Raw genomic sequence first — 16230 nt, forward strand, 5'->3', positions numbered from 1 at the left:
GAGCGCGAGCGCGGGGCCGCCCCCTCAGAGCCGCCCCGTCAGATCCGCCCCCTCAGAGCCGCGCACGTCGCCGCGCCGCGCGTGTGGCGGGCGGCGGTGCCGCTTCAACCCCCCCCTTTCAGCGTGAATGCTGCGGAATGATAATGCCCCGATTAAAAGAATAAAGTGTTGAGGGGCGGCAGCGGCGCGGCCCGGGGCCCGCGCGAGGAGCCGCGGCCGGAGGCGCTCCGCAGGCGGTCGCTTATTTTCAATGCGGCTTCGGAAGGCGCGCGTCTGTCAGCGCCGCCCTCGGAGCTGCGCGCTGTGCGGCCCCGGCGGCGGCGAGCTGCAGAAACGCCCCGCGCCGCAAACGTCAGCCAAAATACTCCCGGCAGAGGTACACGAGAGGAAGGGGTTAAGGATCCCGCCCGCCTCCCCCGGGGGCAGACATGGTCCCGGGTGCCCTTTGTAGGCAGGAGCAGGAGGGGGGGAGGCCGGCCCCGTGCCGCCGCGCCGGGTGAGGAGGCGGCGAGGCCCGCGGTCCCGGGGGATGCGCGGGGCGGTGCGGGCTGCGCTGCGGGGCCGGCGGTGCGGGGGTGCCGCGCTGCCCGGCTGCTGCCCTGCGCTCCGCTGAAGAGCGCCGTTTGTTTTTTCCTTCCCTCGTACGCCCGGCTCCCGGCCACAGCGCGAAGGCGGCGGCGGCGGCCAGGAAGATCAGCCGAGGGCAGAGGAGCGGGAGAAGCGGAGGAGATGGTGAGGAGGCGGGGGTGGCGGGGAGGCGGTGAGCGGATCGCCGGGCCGGGCGGCGGTTGGGCTCCGGGGTCCGCGGGGCGCGGCGCGTCTGGGGGCGATTTTGCGTCGCGATTGCGGAGCGGCCGCCTTTGTTCGCCGAAGATCGGCGCTTCGGGTTTAACGGCGTGCCTCGCTCGATCGCGAGCTACGCGGGGAGGAGCTGATGCGTACGAATGGCTAAAGCCGCATCTGCCGGCCGCGCACCCGAGCGGCCCCTCGGCACGGCGGCGCTGTGACGGGCGGCTCGTGTCATGGAGGGGCGGCATCGCTCCGGCTGCGGGCGAGATGGCTCTGTGCAAAGACCGAACGGAACGGAGCGATTCCTTCACTGACGTGAAATCCGTCACGAACTTGGGAGCCAAAGTTAGGTGGTTTCCTTCTTTTCTTTCTCCTTTTCCCTTCCTTTCATTTCCCTGCAGCGCTGCCGTGCATGATTAAAATCTAACGCTTGCGGAACTTGAACACAACTCTTTAAAATGCTCGCTTTAAGCGTACCTATACTAAAGGCTGTCTTTATCCTTTTATTTTTTAGATGGACGCACTTCTTTGTGCATGTGGAAGGGGTAATCCTTATATACCCTTTGCATTTTACTGAGTACTGCTGTGCTTTAGGCAGGTCACAGTACAGCATGTATTCCTAGCATGTAATAAAATCCTTGGCTGATAAATTTAAGTCAAGTGAGGACCTGTTTCAATGCTAGTAACAGCAGGTACAAGTTTGTGTGTGTAACAGCACTGCCTGCATTAATGAGAATCTTTATAGCAAAAATGGTGATTCTCCATGATGGAATATTGGCATTGCTTACTGTATCTTCCTGCGATGAAGTGCTGCAGCCTGCATTAAGTACATCACTCCTTTAAGTATCCATAATTTTCAACGTGTTTTGTTTACGGAATTGTGGAAGACTGCATGGTGCAGCATTAAGAGCTGAAATTGTAGTGGCTTTAGGAATGTGACTGCAATAGAGAAAACTGCAGCTCCACGTTAAATCTCCTTGGGAAGAGATGTTTAGTTATATTCAGTAAAACAGCATACCCCATGGTTGGAGTAACTGAAGGGGCTGCATAGCTCTGAAAAAATAAGTTGTGAACTACGCAGTGCCTTTCATCATGCAAGCTGCTTGGACGGATGGCTGTTAAATTTATTTTAAACAAGCTCTCTGTAAACGCTTGCCTAAAATATTTAAATTACATGCTCCATTAGGCAAATGGGTTTATCTTCCCTTTGCTTGGCTAAAGGAATGTATTAGGAGTGCGAGGTTTAGAAGAACAGTGCTGTCACAGTGCATACTTTCACTGTGCAGTTTATCCTCATGTATTGTCCAAAGGTGCTTAGAATGTATTTTATTTAATATGCAATCTTTACAGAGTTGACTTTGATTTTGTTTTGTCTGCCATAGTTGCTGTCAATGTGAGTAACTGAAATTCCATGAATGTAACCTGCTCTCGGATTTGACCTGGTATTTAGCTAGGATTGACGGCAATTTTTTACCTTCTCTGATTTTTCATCTGTTCATTTAAAATCCCTGCAGTGGATTTTAGTCTCAGAAGTTCTTTAATGTGGGCAGAACTGGTAACAGTTGCAAAGGGAGACACATTCCCATTATGTTCAGTCAGGATGTTGCCTAGGAAGGGCAAAATTCCTGCTGTATATTTTGTGCAAACATATTGTGTACAAACTGTAGTTCAGAGTAGGAGTCTTATCATGAAGACCATCTGCATGCATGTTGGTTATATAAAACTAAGCTTCTGTATTTGGTTTGATGCAACGCAACACGCGATTTCTGCAGCGTTTTTGGTGGGCTTTTGTTATTGTCAGAATTGATGCATTGTGAGGGAAACCTGTTAAGAGTTCCTGTGGTACCAGGTTTATAATTTGTTGCTCTGAATGTTTTATTACGTGGGTACTGGCACAAGCACTGTAAACAAACAGTGAAGCAGCCAAGTGTGAGATTGCGTTTAGCTTTAGTCTTTACATTTGAACCGAAGTGTGGCACTATCTTGGCCAGCCTGAAGGTGTTTCTTTTCTTAATGGCCATCAGAATAATCATCAGAGGTGAAAGGTTAGATAATTTTTTTTACTTTCTTGCCGGTGCCTATGAAAGAGAGAGGAAAAAAGCCACTTCCAGAGTTGAATCAGTATGGATTGGAAAAGGATTTATAGGATTCAGTAAGATTAGTTGGACATTACATGAGTCATCTGAAACTGGGGGATTTCTTTTTACTTTTTTTATTTTTAAGGATTAAAATCCCCACTTTTTTTTTTTTTTTTTTTTTTTTTAAGGTGTTCTCCCCACAATAAAAACACTTAGGATATGCATGCAACTTGAGGAACGTTTTCTTAATGAAATATTTTTGTTTTCCCTTGGCTAATTTGTGTCAAACCAACAAGGCCACCATCCTGTGGTGAAAGTTTTTTGCTCACTGTTAGTGCTTCTTGCTCTTGCCTATTTCTCCTGCTTTCCTTGCAATCCAGAACACTCTGTAAGGCCACTGGTTCTTTGCACTGATGTTCCAAAGTCTACATCTTCTGCATTAGCTTAAATGTTTTAAAATTTCATTCATCTAAAATAGTATGCAAGGCAAATAGGTTGCCTAATTCTTTTTATGGTTGTTTTTTTTAACCTCAATGCCATAAGAATAGGTGACTCAATTAAGTAATAGCTAATCTTTTGAAATGCTGGAAGCCAGGCTTACTGCAGCCATGTTTTCAAGAATTAGCATTTTTGGCATGTATACATGGAATCATTTAATAGTAAATGGACAGCATCTATTATTCATCATTAATTTGTACACACTACATCAAACAAAATGGCATTTGAAAGTAGTGATTAAATTCATTGATTGCCATGGTGTTTTGGAATGCTCTGACAGACTTTTTGACCTATCAAAGTACATGCTTCTCTAGAACGTCAGTAACTTGGGAACAGAAAATGTACAAGAGATCCACTAGAAATATAAGTATGGGTGGTATTATAAAATGTCTTAATCTCTTATAGAGAAGATTTCAATTTAGTTAATGAAGCTCGTGCCTAGTCACTACTCATTCCTTCAGAGAACATGGTTGGACACATCCGAAAATAGTTGCCAGGACTGGACATATGGCCATTGAAACAAATAGCCTCTTTGTGAGAATTATGACTCTTAACTAAGCAAGGCACCATAATACCCCTGAAACAGCTGGACTTATTTGTTTTCATTAATTTTATTATTCAAATTCTTTAAAAATTGATACTGTTCTTTTACCATTATTTTTTTTGCTATGGAGTTGAATGTTTGTCATCCAGTCTCTGCAAAATTGATGGAAATGTCACAGAAATAAAAGCCATCTAAAGTTGGTTTTAGGAGGTTGGCCACAATGAATATAAAATAATTTGCTTAATTATATTTTTCAAAATGTCCAAGGAGTTAACTTAGGAGAATCAGTGGGTGCTTCTGTAGATACCTGAATCTGTTTTGACAAATGTAGACTTTGCACAAGCTAGAAAATGCTTAGTAGGAATAGGACATTGAGGAACCTGTGAACCAGAACATGTGAAGCTTTGCATCTCTCTGAATATCTCACTGATAGGATCTATTAGTCTGATTTGGCAAGTCTTAATCCTCTGTAATCAACTGATATCAGTTACAATGAAAAAAGTGATTTTGAATGTTGAGTGTATTTAGAAAGACCGGTGTCATAGTGGTTAGATCACAGATCCCAGGCTGGGTAGCCCAATAAAGCAGTTTTGACCCCACACTTGTTTGATGGCTGTTAAGATAGGTTTCTTGTAGTCTAGATGCTGCTAGACAGGTCCTCACATGCATTTCAATCTTGGAGATCTCTAAAATTGTCTTGACATGTGAAAGAAATGATTTCCAGCATAGGCAATGGTTCCTCCAATTTAAATACAAGAAACATTTGGAAAACTTGAAGATTATTTGTCCCTCTTTCCATGTGGATGTGATAAAAGGAAATCTCCCATCTTAAAAATCCAACATTGTTTAAGACACTAGTTCGTCTCCAGAAAAATACCCCTGCATTCAGAGTGTGCCATAATAGCTTAGAAAAAATGGAATCATGAAATAAACCCATTACTGCTGTAGGGGAGCTGTTAGGTCAGGGCTTGAGCTGCTGATGGAGCACCTGGTGAAGGGCTGTGGCTCAGGCACATTGATTGCTCCTGTGCTCCCCACCTGAACAGAAGGGGTGGAGCCACCCTGGGCTCTTATAAGGGCCAGCAGGAAGAGCATCACTTGGGCTGGTGCTGGAGGAGGAGTGCTGTGTAACTGAGAGCTCCTTTGTCAGCTGTGTGAGTCCAGCTCTGCTTTCTGTGGATGACTATTGGTTTACTCACTACTAGTTTATCTGATATTGTTAAGAGCTTGTTAGAAGTGATTTTGCTTCTTTGTGGGCAGAAAAACTGCCATTCTGTGGAGAAATCAGTATTGAAGGAGTTTGCAAATAATTACAGTATATTTGGTTAGGGAAATGTTCATCAGAGGAAAACACAGTTCCTTCTAAATGGGTCATCTTTAGTTCTTGCTGCTAGTACTCTGTCTTTGTCTTTCATTTTCACAGGAATGAGTGGTTATGAACAGTAGTGGCAAGGATCTTGTTGGTGTTGATGGGCATTGGCTATTGCTTACTGATTTGGGTCTTGGTGTCTGCAGCGGGAAACTAACTTGAGACATAATGCTGGTGGTGGTACCACAAGATGCTAAGATCTGTTAAGAACATACTGCAGGTTATTGTATGCTGCTTCACTCCAGTTCATACCAGTTTGTATTGCCTTGGGAAGATCTTGCTGTTTCTGACCTGTGTGCAGTCTGTTGCCTCTATGATATAACAGTTTCTTGGTCAGTTTGCAGTCTTTGTTCCATAAGGTCCTTGGCTGCAGTGTCAAAATCTTCTGTATGTACTCTGTTTGTTATTTCTAATTGTGTTTTTGTTGCTTCTTTGTACAGCAGGATCTTCATGAGCTACAGTGTGGATGTATGCTAGTGGCACTACTGATCTATTAGCTTATGATTTGTAGGTCAGGCAGAAATTGAGACTTTGCTTTCTAAGCAGTATCATCACCTTGCTGCTTCAGTACTTACGTTAATTCTCAAGTTTGCTGAAGATTAAAAGGGCATTGTCAAGGTATCTTATGCCATTTCATTTTTATTATTTGTTTGCTTTCTTGTTACTATTGTGAACCATTGAAAGATTGAAGTCTAGTGTTTTGCCTCCAGAACAATTACTGTTTAGCTATGTGAAGCTTAAGAGTTATGAAGTATTTACTGCCTTCTGAAATACATTACTGAAGAGTTACAGCTTAAACATTGCAAGTAAGAGAGAAAAACTAAACTAGTTTAGGGCCAGACCTGACATAGTATAGTTACTATAAACTCCAAGTATTTCTTCTCCCTATTTCTTGCAGGATTTAGTAATTTGGCTGTGTAAAATTAGACATCTATACTTCCTTTTGCACAGGACTTCCTAGGGGACTGATACCCAGACCTCTCATTCTCAGCTGGATGTTTTTTTGACTCACCTAATGAAGTGGTCTCTGTAAGGATTCTTACTGGTGTGGTGGCATTGACTTTGAAGTGCAAAGCAGTAGTTTAATTTGAAGTACTGGCCAGAGAAACCAGGATTTGGACTTAGTATCATTATTTTCTAAGCTTATATATATCTTTTTCTTATTTCTGCTGCCATGAAAACAATGACCACTTTTCTTTTAATACCAAAGAAAAAGTTATCTTAATTGTTTGCTGTAACGAAGTCTAAATTGAGCTACCTTTGTTGCAATGCAGAGTTAATGAAACTAGAGTTATTCTAGCCAGTAATTTATTGTTTATATTTCATCTGCTCTGGTGGTGTAATTTCTACCCCTGAGTCCAAAGTGTTGAAGTGTGGTTCCTCCATTATAGTAAACATGCTGCATTCAATTTGCATAGTGATAAAATGCCAGGTAACTGCTTTCCAGGACAGAGATGGAAGCGTTTGCTCTGGTTATTCCCATAGCAAAGAGACTGTATTGCAGTGCTTAATTCATTGTCTGCTGATCAACTGCCTGAGCATTAACTACCTGACTTTTGAGAGAGCTGAATGTATGTAATGATGTTGGGTCAACTCATTCTTGTATGTTTTAAATTGAAGTAGTAATCATTTGATAGTATGCAGAGCAGCAGAGGTTACAGAGATTCCCCAGGGTGCAGTGGATTGCAGGATGACTTCAAACGTGGTTCATAAAGTGTGGGCTGTCTCTGAGATGTGCAGCTTCTGCTGAGATAGCTTCAGTAACTGTAGGTGTGTCAATTAGATACTTGAGTTAGAGAGGGCAGTCACTTTAAGATGCAGATAAAAACAGTGGAAAGATGTGGACAAACAACAGACTGCAGGGAAGCTTTGTACCTGTTGACCAGTGAAATGACAACTACCCATAACATTTTATTTGATTTTGGATGTCAGCAAGTGTACCCAGTAATGGCCCTGAGGTATGGAAAACATAAGTTTGCTATATGTAGTGGTTCTAAATTTAAGAATTTTTCCAGTGTGTTTAGCCAATCTCTTCTTCTGCCTGAATAAATATCCCATCTGGCTTTATTTTATCAAAGTAATGTCAAGTGATGTATCACACATGAATCCTAACTTAAACTGGCAGTGTTCTGCTTCTCTGTGCCACAGGCTGGGTCATACCATGCTGGTATAACTTCTCCATGTACTTTCAGCCTGGTGGTTCTTTAATTCAGTGTGACAATACAAGTAGTGGGTTATTGACAGCAGCTGAAGTGAGACCATTATGACTGTAATCAATAACATACCTACATGGAATAACAACTAGCAGGGACATATTTCGTATTGATTCAGGAATTTATGCTGTTTGCACTACCCTCAGCCTGCTCCTTCCATAATTTATGCAATAAAAATCTCTACTTTAGAGAAGCTGTTAGTAAGTTAAATACCAAGAAATGATGACATGATGAATTCAAGATGTAAATTACATATTGAAGATCTTACTATAAGCAGAAATAGCGCTTGCTGAATTCCTGTGGGTTCTGATTCTGGACCAAGGCACTTCCTTACTGCAGGCTCAAAGATAATGGAAATAAAAAACCATTTTCCTTCTCCCAAGGCAGTGTTTGGAGGTGGAGGTAAGATGTTTTTAATGTGATTTGACAGTGGAATTCTACTGAATTGTCATCCTTAAGTTTGAAACTTTGGAAGTTCTTTAGCAGTAACAGTTACCCTTACTGCAGTTCTTAAACTGCAATGTAATTTTCTCTTATACTGATATGTATTCCTGTCTTTCACTAACTGAGGAACGTATTTTAAGAGATTGATTCTATCCTTTGATTTTTCTAAGCCTAAAGTTGGTAAAAATTGAAGAGAGTGCTGATTATTATCAGGAAATTAGTAATAAGAATATTCCTAAAGTAATGCCTAGCTTTGTGGAGATACTTGCTGAATCTCTTATTTGCTACATCTCTATTCATTTTGTTGATTAGGTGACTAGCTGTGAGTCCAGTGGAAAATTACTGTGTGTATGTTGATTCAAAACCTTTATTTGGTTTTAAGTATGATATGAAAACTTTAACGATACGTCACAAATACATCTTGGAGTGTGAAGCCTATCTAAATCTTCCAATGTAATTGCTTATGCAGATTGGTGTATACTGTAAATCTTGATTTGAGTACCAGACAAAAGTAAAATGTGCAAATGCTGTGTGCACTAGCTGCCTAGATACACAGCCTTCTATTTCTGGGTGGTGTTACCATCTTTATGTCCAAATATATCTACAGTTTGTCAGCAGGTGTAATCTCAGTGTAGTCTAAAGAAATACGAATGCCTGCATGTTTACTGTTATTCATATTATTAGATGAAGTCCTAATTCTTGGTTAACTTCTGGGTTTTATTTGTTGTCACTTATGTCACTTTAGTGATGTTGTTACTTTGTCTGTTCTACAGGATTTTTGGTATCCAAATATCTTTGTGTAATTCCATGATACCTCATTAACTCCTGAAATTCATAAGATTTGGAAGATTTTGGATCATAAGGTGAACATGAAAATTCTGTGGCCTTTTTCAGCATGCACATCTAAAACTATGCTTAGTTTTGAAGGCATTTAGTATGTTCCCAACCTGAGTAATTTGGAGGTGCTTGAAATGTCAGTTTCAGAATACGAAGCTTCCATTTATACTATTGTAAACTGCATAATGGAGCCCAGTCTCCACTCCAGATTCAATAATTCAGGGAATATTGAACATCCACGCTTGCTTCAGGCTGTGTAGTGGACTATATTGCCCACAATTAAACAGATGAATGCACAAATAAGGATAGGCATCTCTCTAAACAGTTCTGTCTATATTTAGCAAATTCTTCTCATTTCCCTCTCTGTAGGAGGGTACTGATGTTGGTAACTTTAATGTTGGCCGATAGAACTGTGAGCAATTTGAGCGCTGTCTTATAGTATGTTTTACTTTCCTGTATTTTTTTGGCCTTGTATTCTGTCCATTCCTTTCAGATGTAGTTCTTCTATGTCCTAAGCGAGAGGCTTGCTTCACATCCTATCTGAATGTAAGAATAAGTAAAAGCCAGCTCTTTGTGCTATGGAGGAGTAGGAAGAACTTGAAAGTTTCACAGGATAAATGTTCTGAAATTTATGAGGAATACAACTGAGGCAGAGAACAATGCAAACAAATCTCCTTTTCATGGAAACCACTTCTATAGAATCTAACTTCTTAGCTCGAAGGACTTCAGTTTGTGTTTTCATCTGGAAGTACGTTGTTTAATTTTAGAGATTAATCTTTAGTTGAACTCATCACATCACTTGCTGATGTCAAAATAAGATGCAGGAACTTCTTGCTGAAATGGATCTTGTAGAGAAACTGTGGAACAGACTTGACAGAAAACAAGTCAGAGGAAGTTAAATGAAACAGTAAGGATCTGTTAGGTCGTCTAGTCCATTCTTTGCAAGCTTTGTCCATATAGTGTACAAACTCTTCTCTTCAAACTGGGATGTTGTACAGTGATCCGAAGTCTCCTCTTTGCCTCACTTTCAAGTACCTGATTTTTGAAGATTTCAGTGCACTGAAGGCAGAGACTATCAGGAACTGCTCCTGAATTGATGAAGAAATGCATAATACTTGGTAACACCACTTCCTTACCTCCAGGAATTCATTTATATGCCGAATCAGCCCATCACCAGTATAGATCTTCGGAATACTGTATTAAAATCCAGTTGTAGTTCTTCTGATGCCATATACACTGATGTTGTTTCCTCCTGCTGACTGTAGTTCACTGTTATATCCTAGTATTACTGTGTCCTCTCTTGCATGCTGTTCTCTGTGTTGTTAGGTAGTTAGATGACTGTTTTTCCTTTCTTGAAAAAATCCAAGCTAGGTCTACAGTTATTAAAAACTTCAAAAAATATGTGCATCTTCCAAAGGAAATCTTTGCTTCTTTAATGCACTGTTTGTTTTTAATCAGAAATAAGTGGACTTGTATGAAGAACAAGCACAGGAGATTAAAAAATAGTTTAGAGAGGGGATATTCCAACAGTTACTTGGAAGAACTGAACTTTACTCAAGGGATGCTGCTCCTTCTGTCACTACTGTGTGACACTTCTGACCCCAGTAATGCTACCTATTTCAGGACCATGTGCCTAAGGGAAGGATTTATGCAAACTAAGAAAGACACAGTGAGTGTTAGGTGATGCTAGCATACTAGCCTGGGAACTGAGACAGTGAAAAGGTGTTTTCCCCATCAGGAGATGAGCATTAGTTGTGCTGAAAGAACCACAAAAAATAAGCAGTTTATGCATAAATAAAACTGTTTATTGGCTTTTTACTGCTTCTGGCTTTGGAGCTACAGGCTCAATACCTGTGGAATAATGAATAACCACTACTCTGTTTTGAGAGTGCTGTGTTTTACTTTATTAAACAAATTGGCTACTGATCCCTGCAGTGAAAGAGCTTACAGGTGCCAAATGCAGTTCTGTCTGCTGCAATAAAACAGCTGGGAAAAGGAGGCTGTAGGCTAGAGATTTAGTGTGCTCTGTGATTGTGCTGCATGGGTCCACCAATGATGCAGAAAGCTAGGCCTGTGGGAAAAAGCTTTTTAGTCTTTAGAGTGTAGTTTGTCATGGTACCACAAAGGAGGGGAAAGACTAATGAGGATTGCAGAACAAACACAACTATTTCCTGTTGAAACCTATGGGAAAGCAGCTGGTTGTGCAAAGGAGAGATTTCTTACAATTTTTGTTTTCTGAAACCACAGTTGCATCTCGGTATATTCAAAGATGAATTTTGAAGAATGGAGTGATTGTTTCAAGGGTGAAGTTTGAACTGAGGTCTGTAGGAAAGGCTGATCTTCCATGTATTTTGGACTTCAGTTAAATTCATCAGTAAGGTGCAGAGATTTCAGAAGCTTTACTGTTGGTACAGTGGCTCAGTTAAGAGACAAGAATTTCGGTGTCTGATTTGAATCAGAGCTTTTTGCTGTCTGTAAATCTATTAAGGATATCTGCATGTAGGTTACACTGTGTACTGCTACATACTGTAATTGTTTACCATTTTGAGATTGTTGTGAAAGGAATCAATACCCGTTACTTTGCTTTTCATTACTGAAGGCATCTGAAATGTTGACCAGCTTTATCTTACTTGTGTGAAAGGGATCTCAAAGCCTTTACATACCATCATTTGACCTACTAGGACAGCCTTCAAGGGGCTGTCAGGCTTAGACTGTCTCTTGCTTTCTGACTTGATGAACTGAAATCTAATTAGGAGGATCCTACAATACAGATCACAGGTGCACACAGTGTGGGGAGTCCAGAATGAAAATAATGGTTTTAAAAAGAACCCCAGAACAGTTTTCCTTCTCTTAGAGTTCAAGATTGATTATTTAGTGACTCTAGTAGCTGCATAGATGAAAAATATTTACAGCAAGTTGGCAAATTCTAACGGGGAAAAGAATTCTCTCAAGATATTTCATTCTATTGAATGTAAAATAGGAAAGGATTTATGCATGAATATAAGAGTTGTGTCATTTTAGTATCCAGTGATTAATGACTAATACTCTTGTTTTGTCTTTACATCACTGCAGTTTGACTCGGTGTACCTGAATTACTGTGTTTTAAGAGAATTGTGAACAGAATTGACTGTTCCTTGGGAAATATTTGGCATTTCTCTGCCTGTTAACGTAGTTCTTACAGCAAATACCACTTGGGGCCTTTCTTATGAAGAAGAAAAAACCAACAGACAAAAAACCCTACACCTAACTTAAGTATTACTGTCATTTCCCATGAAATCCAGAAATTATCAGATTTCTGATAAAAATTTCAATGTTGAGTTTATACAGATTTGTTACATCTCAATGTGCTCTCACTCTTGTTTTGGATACAAGGCAAGCAAACTGTAGGTTCTTCATGAGAAGTTAGGTATGGAGATGTCTTTGGTAGTACGAGCTTGAAAGAAACTTAAGGCATGTGGAACACCAAGACAAAATCCAACTGGCTGAGAGTAGGTGTAGTATCCAAGAGAAAAATATATGCGCGTGTTGTGTGTGTCCTAGGCTGACTGGGGAATTCAGAGCACTCACTGGAAGATGAAGGAATCCAGCTCTGCATTATTGGACCCAGAGGCCATACTGTGTCATTACTAATGCATGCAGGCATGTTCAATAAAATTCATGGTTATACATCTTGTTGTCATTTTCAGAGCTCATTGATTTAAGTAGCTCTCACCAGTAAGAGTACTGCAACAGGCAGCACAGCATAGTGTGCCAGTAGGAACTAAGTGAAGAGTCCTGTTTCAATTGAAAATTGAGAGGGAAAAATGAACCGAATGTTGGAACAAGTTGTCTGGAGAGGCTGTGGAGATCTCATTTTTGGAGTTTTTCAAAACCTGACTAAGGAGATTGTAACTTGCTTAGATTAACTCGGATATTAGGAGGAAGCCTTGATTAGAGGGGTCTTCATAGGACCCTTTGTATATCAATCATTCCAAGGAAAGTATTTATTAATTGAATGTTCTTCAAATTATTTGATCTTTTGCAAGAGGAAACAAAGCGGCAATGATCCTAGTGGTGCAAGAGGCAATCTCCACCTGCCTTTCTCAACCAGCAAACGTAACCCATCAGTGAATCCCTGAGCAAAGGCAAGGAGTGTGAGGGGAGAGCCAGATGGACAGAGCTCTGCAGGCAGTTGGGGATGTGGCTGCAGTTCCACCATAGCATTGCTAGCATCTGCATTTAAGCAGCTCCATTTCAGGGGCCAACACAGCTGTCTCTTTTTACTTTATTTGTTGCTGTTTTTATATATTTTGGTCATTTTTAACCAGTGTAGTTGTATCTGCTGAGATTCTACTTTAAGCTCCAACTTTTAGTTGGAATTTTAAAGGATTTTAAAACATTTATTTAAATTTAAAGGCTTCTGCTCTCACTGCATGCGGCTAGTTTCAAAGCACTTTGAATATAATCTTTTAATGAGTTTGGGCTTTATGATGAGATGTGCATTTCTTCCATGATTTTCTTTGTTTCTATTTGGTACTTGGTGAGTAATATTTGCAGTGGCTTTTCCACAAAACCATGTTAGTAACAGCAGCAGGAAGCCATAGTTAGCTCAGCTGGAACATTTTTGTCTCTAGGGTTCTTGTTTTTGCATTAAGAGTAAGAAATAACTGCTTATCTCTGTAGTATTTTCATTCCATTCTTCTGCTCATCCCCTTTTCTTGTTCAGTGTTTTATTAGATTTAAGGCAGATGCTAGGAATAGTAAATCCAAGTTGATTATAACAGATACTGTCTGGCATTGGCATATTTGTAACTAGGAAGATGAAAACAATGGGCAGTAAATATTTTGGACAAGCTGAAGTTGCTAAAATCATTCATCATTATCTTGTCTGCTAGGCTGTATAAAACAAATCATTTCCTTTCATTTGTGTACATTTCTGAATAGCCTCAGAGCTGTTCTGATGCTGTTTGGAGCTGTATTTTTGCTCAGCACTCACTGCTTTTTGTTGACTTATTTCACATTTCTATCCCTTAACTTGGTAATTGCAATCCTCTTGTAGAGGATGTGGTGCTGTGAGACAGTCCTGGAACTGAAGATCTGTGCTCTTCATCTCTACAACTGGACTGCACGGGAGTGCCTCAAGGACACATTTGTAATGCTGAAATAAAGGTGCTTAGCCTTTGCTTAAAATCCTGTACTGTGGGACTGAGTTACCCAATGAGCATGTTTTACTCTTCTCATGGGGATGAGGCCTGAGTTGTTAAATCTGTGGCAGCAAAATGAAACAGTCTTGGAACCAGGTCATCATCTTCAGCATCAATAGAAGGTCATGCCCTTGTCAGACAGCATTGGTTCAGCGTAATGTTCTGGTCAGAACTGTCTGTGTGATGCCTGGAGTTGTTCTCTAAGAGTCCTTCACCCTTTGTTTGGAACTGCTGATGTGGTGGGACTCTTGAATATTTATGAGAGACTTGTTAAGGTGGTCCTTCCTGCAGTTAAAGTGTAGATTCATTGGCTCTTGGTAAGGGATATGACAGAATTTTCTAGAAGCTCATTATAAGCCACTAGATCAAGTACTCTTTTCTATGATTTTTCCTCCTTAGTGGTGTATGTTAAGCCATGATACTTCTTTAGCAATCTCAAAATACATTTCTACTCTGACTACTTTTGTAGTTCCACTGCTGCTTTGGTTCCTGATAAGTTCAGATCTTCTGAGACTTGGAGTTTCACTTCTAATGTTATTAGAAAAGCTTAGTCAAAGCTAGGAGGCTTGCTCCATGGCACTGCATTCCCTGGATTGACTTGCCTAGTTTTGCTCAGCTCCATTGCACGAGGGTGTCCAAAATCATGCTGCATCCACAGCCCTTGCAACTTGCAGGGTACGTGGTTTGGGGAGGTTAGAGGCATGCTTTAACAGCAGGTGACTGTCCTTGTCAAGAGCTGCACTGGTCTCGTCGCAGTGTGTGCATCATATACATGAACTTCTTTTCCTGGCAGTAAAATGCTGAGTAGTGTTTGCTTTTTAATCACAGGGAAATCACCAGCATGTGGAACATTATTCTTGAGCTACATTGCTAAAAAGAAGAGAAAATTGTAGGTATAAGATATATAGTTGTAAGTAATATGAAATTATTAATCTTCCTGAAATCTTAGGTATAGGCATTTGTAGTATACAGACTTGTAACTTGAGTGACATCTTGATTTTCATAGTGAAAACGTGAATTAAAATGGCTTGCCATTCAGCTTTTATTTCTCTTAATCAGTGAGATTCTTTTTTAAATTAGGCCATTTTTTAACTTTTTCCCTCTCTAGAAGCAGGATCTTTTAAAACAGGTCACAGAATTGTTGTGTTTAATTACAAAGGAATAATTTTAGAAGAATAGTCCAAGTAATTCTTGATGTTTTTTTAACTGTCATATCATGCTCCCTATGTCTGCTAAATGTTATCTGGTTGTTTTTGGTTAAGGCAAAACTTAAATTTTTTTAAACAGGGAAAACAACAGCAAAACTTTGCTTCAGAGCTCCTGATTAAGTGGGTCAGCAGGTGAAGTCTGAATTGCTAATAACAATTCTCCCCCAAAGTTCTGTTTCTGCTGAGGTTGGGTTGGTTCTTGTTCAACACACTTGTGACTCTGCCATCTCTCTCAGTGCTGCTTCTGGCACAACAAGCCCCATTCACTGACATTTCATTTTGTGACAAACTGAATTTCCATGCATGTGCTCTGCTTGGTGATGTGCTTCATATCTGATTTCTCCTTTGTTCTGCAATACTCAAAATCATTTTCCTTATTGGAGTAAACAGTGCTTTATTTACTTTCAGCTAATTAGATTGGCTTTCATCTGGTCGTCTTTTGAAGACACTGTAATTGCTGTATTAAGAGAGCTATGCCTTGAAACTTGTAAGTTTGGAAATAATATATAAAATGTACTGTGGAAGGTCAAGGTGCACATGAAGATCACACAGTTCTTGTAAGAGAGCCAAATGCTGACTGGCTTACAGGAATGGGGGGTGAATCAAGTCTCCTTGTGCAAATCCAATCCTGCACGCTCATCATGTTCTGTGTTAGGTGCAGGCTTAAATGCCACTTTTAAGAATGAAATAGATGGATTCCTGAGTCAAAGGCAGGTAAAATAGTTGGAGATGTGTGGTCTAAGTGTGCATGAAGAACAGCTGATCAAGATTTTGCAAAGTGAAGTCTGAAACATTGTTTGTGTTCTCTGGAAATTATTGTTCAGTATGATTATTGACTTGATTTGGAAAACTGTTTAGCTTCCTTTTAACTTTTCAGAGAATGCATGTTTTGTATAGAGAATATTGTATGTATATAGCAAGTAAGCTGAACCACTGTCATCTCATTCATGTTGATTATAAAAATTATGGACTATCTTCCTCTTTAAAAACTGCCTAACTACATAGGTGTGATTAAAGACTACACAGCTGGTATCGTTCTTATAGCATTCTATGTTATGGCACTGGTC

General features: G+C 40.4%; 1 protein-coding gene across 16 annotated transcripts in view; it reads left to right on the forward strand.

The window, feature by feature from the left end:
- Positions 1-32: 32 nt before the first annotated feature.
- ARVCF (ARVCF delta catenin family member) overlaps positions 33-16230 on the forward strand; it is a 221533-nt gene continuing 205335 nt past the window's right edge. For 4 of the 16 annotated variants that reach the window (XM_090121003.1, XM_090121002.1, XM_090121004.1 and 1 more), the window contains exon 1: positions 522-732. Coding sequence is in view for 2 of the 16 variants with exons in the window: in XM_090121000.1 (XP_089977126.1) it covers positions 730-732 (3 nt within the window). In the remaining 14 variants the exon portion in view is untranslated. Of the gene's footprint in view, positions 377-518; positions 733-846; positions 1135-4998; positions 5064-16230 lie in introns of those variants that run through there. The other 12 variants (XM_090120997.1, XM_031592794.2, XM_090120995.1 and 9 more) reach the window with 9 other exon arrangements.

This window comes from Phasianus colchicus, chromosome 18, assembly GCF_987193195.1.
Source record: "Phasianus colchicus chromosome 18, bPhaCol1.hap1.1, whole genome shotgun sequence".
Taxonomy (NCBI): domain Eukaryota; kingdom Metazoa; phylum Chordata; class Aves; order Galliformes; family Phasianidae; genus Phasianus; species Phasianus colchicus.